At 36.5% G+C, this 6,000-nt stretch overlaps 1 protein-coding gene across 1 annotated transcript in view; it reads left to right on the plus strand.

Annotated features, from left to right (window-relative positions):
- Nucleotides 1–6,000, plus strand: part of arid3a (AT-rich interactive domain 3A) — a 28,058-nt gene extending 22,058 nt beyond the window's left edge. The window contains exons 7-8 of the mRNA XM_067431608.1: nucleotides 2,198–2,287; nucleotides 2,376–6,000. Coding sequence (XP_067287709.1) covers nucleotides 2,198–2,287; nucleotides 2,376–2,527 — 242 coding nt within the window. The 3' untranslated portion in view covers nucleotides 2,528–6,000. The remainder of the gene's footprint in view (nucleotides 1–2,197; nucleotides 2,288–2,375) is intronic.

Genomic DNA, 6,000 nt, shown 5'->3' on the forward strand with positions numbered 1-6,000 from the left:
ACAGCGTGTCCAATTCAGTAGCCCCGCCCACCAACTCATGGAGCTGCTGAGAAAATGGTAAGAGAGTGCGCTATTCCTGGTTGTGGAAGAACACAGTCACTGCATAAGTGCACCTTCTGAACCCTCTTTTTTTTTTTAAATGAAGTTCCAACTGACATGGTGTTCACTTCATTTCATTGCCGAATCGTTTGTAAACAAATCTCAGATCGATGCTGGATTTGCAGATATTTGAGATAAAACACAATGTAGTTTCTTCTATATTGGATCTGACAGGAATTGTGCAACACACTTATGTGAGTAAAACCTGTTTTTTTTATATGTAATGGTATTGCATTATTATAGATCGTTTTGCTTGTGTACGACTGTATGTGTCTAACAGAACATATCTTTAGCACGCTGGACTCCGACACGTATGGGCCAGGGCTCGCAAAGTCCAACGTCCCGGGTGTGTGTTTACCAGACAAATCTCATAATAATTCTTTCTTGTTCTGCGGGGTTCTCTCTCTTGACTTGACATTTGAAGGGTGCGCGTGTGTGTGCACGGGGTTTGCGCTTATATCGAACGATCGTGCAGGCTATGCAATACAAAAATAACAGTCCAATCAACCGCAGGTAGATGAGAAATAAATAATTGTGTTTGTTTGATAAAGACGTTAACGAGCCCTGGGATCAAGAGAATCATTCCGGTTGCTGCTTTCAAAACAATCCCTTCCTTGTGAACTGAACTGACAGGGGAGCGGAAGCTCATTAAATATGCAAATCTTCTCCAATCATTTAACCCAGCGTTCAGGACAGAGCCTCAAAACCAGTGTAGAAAATAGCCTATTACTTATTAGTGTTTTTGAATGTAAAAAACACATGGACATCATTAGTACAGTATAAAAAAATAAAAAAGCCATTTCATGACACCTTCAATTAAATTGCATAAATCTTTAAAAGGGATTATATATTTTTGATATATACATCTAGCTCTGAAAAAATTTGAGACCACTTAACCATGCTTTTTAGCAAGAGCGAGCATAAGTTAGTACACCAATGTGATCATAAAGATATACATATTTCTTAAATCAGCAATTGTGTAACGTATAGTACAATCATATATATTTATATAGATTGAACGTATGTGAAACAACTATTACCGTAACAGTTTGCCTTCACAGAGTTGCCTCAATTTGCATTCTTACTGTGGTTTTATCTTTTCCCATAAACAACAATCTGAGAAAAAACACCTTTTTATAAAATGTCTGATGTTTCGGGGAACCTGTGTGTGGAATATCCAGCTTCTGGTTCCTGAGGTTATGAAGTGCGTTTTCTAGTGCGGTACTGCAAAGCCCCTGTTACATCATCATTCACTGGTACAAATTTTTTAGTAGAAAAGGGAGTGAAAATATTTCCACAGCCAAACTAAATTACTTGCATGTGGTAAATGCACTTTGCAGATCACTAGTAGTCAGGTGGAGATGTCAGCCACCTTCTGTAGTGTGAGTCATTGGTCTGATCTCTTATTATCCCACAGTAGTAACTCTAGTACTGTTTTTACTAAATGCCTTCTTGTGAATAAAGGAAAGAGGTTGTTTAAAAGTGCTCTGATTAGATCTTATCAGAATTGGGAATTGCACTGATGTATTTACTCTAAAGGATAGTGGCACGCAGGATCTGATTCATTAGAAGACAGGAGGTGTTGACCCATTTTAAACCGCAAACACAAAAATACAAGTCAAATAGCTCTCCTTTGTGGGGAATCCCTGCCTCAACACAGATTGACTTCCTTTTCTTGGTTAGAGGTGTTAAATACTAGAGGTTTCACCTTACATATTTTATCGGAAGATGAATGAGACTGAACAAATTCCCCTTACCACTGCATGTGAAGTGTTTGCATTGTTTTCTTTTAAATATTGCTTTTAAATATTGACTTGGAAATAACAGAGACAGCACCCCCTGCTGTTAGCCAGTATGCTATCAGATTATACTGTCTGAATGCCACAGAGGATTATTACTATTGCACATACAGTACTTTGGGTTAGTGATTTGTATAAATCCACGTATTAAATGCTAGCACTTAACTTTTACTAGACTGTTTGTGTTGCATAAATAAATAATACCTCATACTACTTTTTATGAAGAGATTACTTTTGCAAAGTAAAAAAAAAATAATGTGCTCTTTTTCAGATGTAAACTCTTGTTTTTTGTCTATCAGAGAGCAGACCAGACTCTGCCATGAACCTGACTACCAATGGTCTCAACAGCATCAGCATGTCTGTGGAGCTTAATGGAGTCGTCTACACCGGTGAGAAGCTTTTTACCACATAGTTTTTGTGTGTGTTCAAGTTGTCTTTGTTTTATTTATGACCAATCTTCCTGTTTTCTCATAATAGGTGTTCTCTTCGCCCAGACCGCGGCACAGACCTCATCGGGGACATCTAACAAATCTTCGGGGGCATCTAACAAATCTTCCGCGGGCAACAGCGGGCCTCAATCAGTTCTCCACACACCTACCTCATCCTCCTCCAACAACCAATCGCCTTAGCACCTCAGACTCTCTCCCTCAATGCAAAACCAAAACCTCAGTTACTACAGAAGATATGCCAAAAAATAGTCAGGAATAACTGAATCGTTCTCAACTTGAAGTACACTAGCTCAGGTCTTTTATTTACACTCTCCTTTGTTCAGGAGTCAAAAGAAATCTAAAATAACAACAGAGTTTATTATAAAGATAATGATATATAATGTATATGCAAAACCTGTGAATAATTTATTTCTCTTTCTGTGAGCACACTGTCTGGTGTTAACAAGGCAGTAGGATTCTGCTTTTTAGGGTTTTATAGTCTCTGACTGATGAAAGATTTTCATCTAGAAGCAAAATCATAACAATAATAGTATTGTTATAACGTGTGGTGCAAACAGCTTAAGGGTCTGAACTGATAATATATTACATATTTTATTTTCTCTGTGTATGTATCTGCAGTGCCTTGTGAAGGTTTTTCCTCAGCACAGTTTGAAAGCGTTGTCAACAGGCGAACGTCTAAACTTCAGCACCAACACAATACAACGTGCGTAATGACGTGGAGGTTTTTTGTTTTATTTTTTAACATTTAATTGCAAGTATTTAAACAATTGGTTTCCCATCTCAGAGATCTGCATTGTGATGGTGTTAATGATCTTGATTTGGTCAGTGAAGATTCATGTTAACTTAGGCATGCATTTGCAGACGTGTATACTTGCATTCATAACGTTTTCATTATTCATGTATGTTTTATGGTAGCTTCTTCACGAATACTGGCAAACTCGTTCTCCATGAGCCTCGCGAAGGTGGCTGAGGTATTGCAGGGACCGAACGGCGTTACCTGCAACTGCCATAGCCCGCAAACTTTTTGGCCCATTGTTGCTCCTAAAGTAGGAGTGGAAATAGTTTTTGGAGCTTTCAGTCATATCTGTGGTTTGACTGAAAATAATCACAGTTTGACTCAAGCATGACAGTTTAATGTTTGTTTTAAGATTTGAACAAACAATTAATTATGTGTTTAATTACTACACTAACTGAAGATTTAGTTTGTCACTTCATCAGCTCTTTTAGCTTAATGTAATGCAGTTTTGAATGTCATTGAGGGGTCCAACAATGCAGCCATTGCTTCATCACACAGGGCAGTTTCTGGTTATGTATTTTTAACAAAAAACCCAACAGCGCTAATCAGAGAAAATTGTAATTACAATGGGATGTTTTCTTGAGCAGAATTAAATATTCTCTCCTAAAGGGATTTGGTTTCCTGTGTTTAGATCAACCACACCATTCAAGGTTGTTTTTAATCATGTCATTGACTGACAGTAAGAAGGCCTTTTTTCTGTGCCTATTAACTCGTAGCTGCAATTTATGAATTATGTCATGCTCTTCTAGCATTACACTGTATGCAAGGTCAAAAAACTCACTCGGTGGGCATCTAGTGGTGAAACGTTCACAAACATGGCTGTATAGCAACTACTGTCTTAACTAATATGAAGTTGAATCATTTATTTAGCATTTTAAGTTAGTTGAGCATTGGGAAAACAGGGTTTACGTAAGCGTAAAGCTTTATTTTTTATCCAAAACAGCTTGCAGGTACAGATTCTTTTGAGGAACTTGAAGTTAAATGCCTTGATCCTTTATTTGCGATCAAACTTGCGGCCTTTGCTTTCACAGATGAGATCCTTGGCTATGTTTAATGCTCACTCTTGAAGCATTGCATATAATCCTTTATTATTCACAAGGACCATAGTTCCTAAACAGGAAACAGTCAAGAAAATGTTGCTACTGTGTTGTACAACTGTGCATATTAGTTGTTGTTTTTTTTGTATTTATTTCAGAAATCAACACTTCAAAGTCATTACTGCCAAATCTCTACCTCAAAGACTCATTTATCAGCTAAGATTCGTTTGCGAGCCTTGTCACTTTTCAAGTTTGCAAAGTAGAACAGGGCATACATGTCCACTTTTATTGTGAATATGTTAGCCATGATATCCTTAAAGCTCCTCCTTGCTCGTAACTAAAAATGCCACATTGGGATCATGGCATTTTTCTTCCATGCTTATCTTAAAGAGAACCTTTTTCCCGTTTTATCTGCCACCTTGCCTTTAAGAATCAAATCCCTCAACTTTTAAGTGACCATTGTCATGTAATAGAAGTTCTTTATTGTTATGGCCTTGTGTTTTCAGATTAGAGATGCTGTTTTTTTCTTCTTTTCAGGAAACAATACTGTTACCACACAGAGTAAAACAGATACACTTAACACCCGTTTAAAGCAGTTGGTATCCATAAGAGGGATGTCAGACCCATTTTCACTTTGACGTACGCCTTAAAGTATGCACATTTTCAAAAGTAAATATAGCATGCTTATATAGTCAACTTTATTGCAAGGACAACCAAAATTGCTGTACAATAAAACTTTGCTATTATTGAAGGATGCCTTATTCTTTGATATTTCTTTGTTAGCTTTTCTTTCTTCAGAACTTAACGTTACACTAAAAATCAAGTAATTCACTTGTCCAGTACATAGACAGCTGTGAAATTTAGGTTTTTACAATAAAATAAGGCATTTGTCTTCTCAGGAAATACAATTCTACCTCTAGTTATACAGATATGTTCATCTTAGTGCTGTGGTCACAGTGCATGTAACTTTTATTTTACCCTTTTATAATGGTAATAGTAAATGTTTCTCTTGGCACACTGACTCAAGGAATTTTATTAATTGCAAGTATATGGTTTTGTTTTCCTTTTTTTTTTAAATCAGTATCCCTTTCTTATGCGAGTGCTTTTGAGTTTTGGCTTGCTTGGTTTGATTCTGAAATTGCTCCTCTGAGAGACCAGGTTTTGGTTACGGTGCTGAACTGAAGCACCATTCTGTGTATTTCCACTTGTGCGTTGTTTAAAACATTTGAATTGCGTATAGTGTCGACCTCTTGACTGCTTCTATTCGGGGTGAAGGACAGAGACAATCCTAAACTATTTTATTTGTCTATAGATATGTATTCTTTGGGAAATGGGGATCCAAAGAATGACACACAAGTGCTGTTATGGCTGGAATATTATGGATTCAAAATACTCTATAACCTATATTTTAGGAAATCGTCACACAACAACTGTACCTCTCAGTCTCAATGCTGAAAACCCAGATAATGACAAAATAAACACCTCAATATAAGTTTAAAACAAAATGCAGTTAACAGATTAAATGGATTTTGTTTCTTTTTTTTAACCGAAGTTATTTGCCTTTTTTTATATGTTGTAATGGTAATTCTGGAGCTTCAGTTTTGGTGTGTCTGTTCTGTTGTGTTCAGTACGTTATTGCCTTGTTTATAAGAACATTCATGTTGGTGAGTTTTGTTGTTTCAGAGTTTGCAAAATGTACTCTCAACGTTTACATTTTATAATTGTCAAGCGTCAGATTTTTCAATGTTTGATTTTTCAGAATTGAGATCTTCAGCTGTTAACATAGACGTTGAATACAATAAAATGTTATTCTGATATAA

The sequence above is a fragment of the Pseudorasbora parva genome, chromosome 22 (assembly GCF_024679245.1).
Source record: "Pseudorasbora parva isolate DD20220531a chromosome 22, ASM2467924v1, whole genome shotgun sequence".
Lineage (NCBI taxonomy): Eukaryota > Metazoa > Chordata > Actinopteri > Cypriniformes > Gobionidae > Pseudorasbora > Pseudorasbora parva.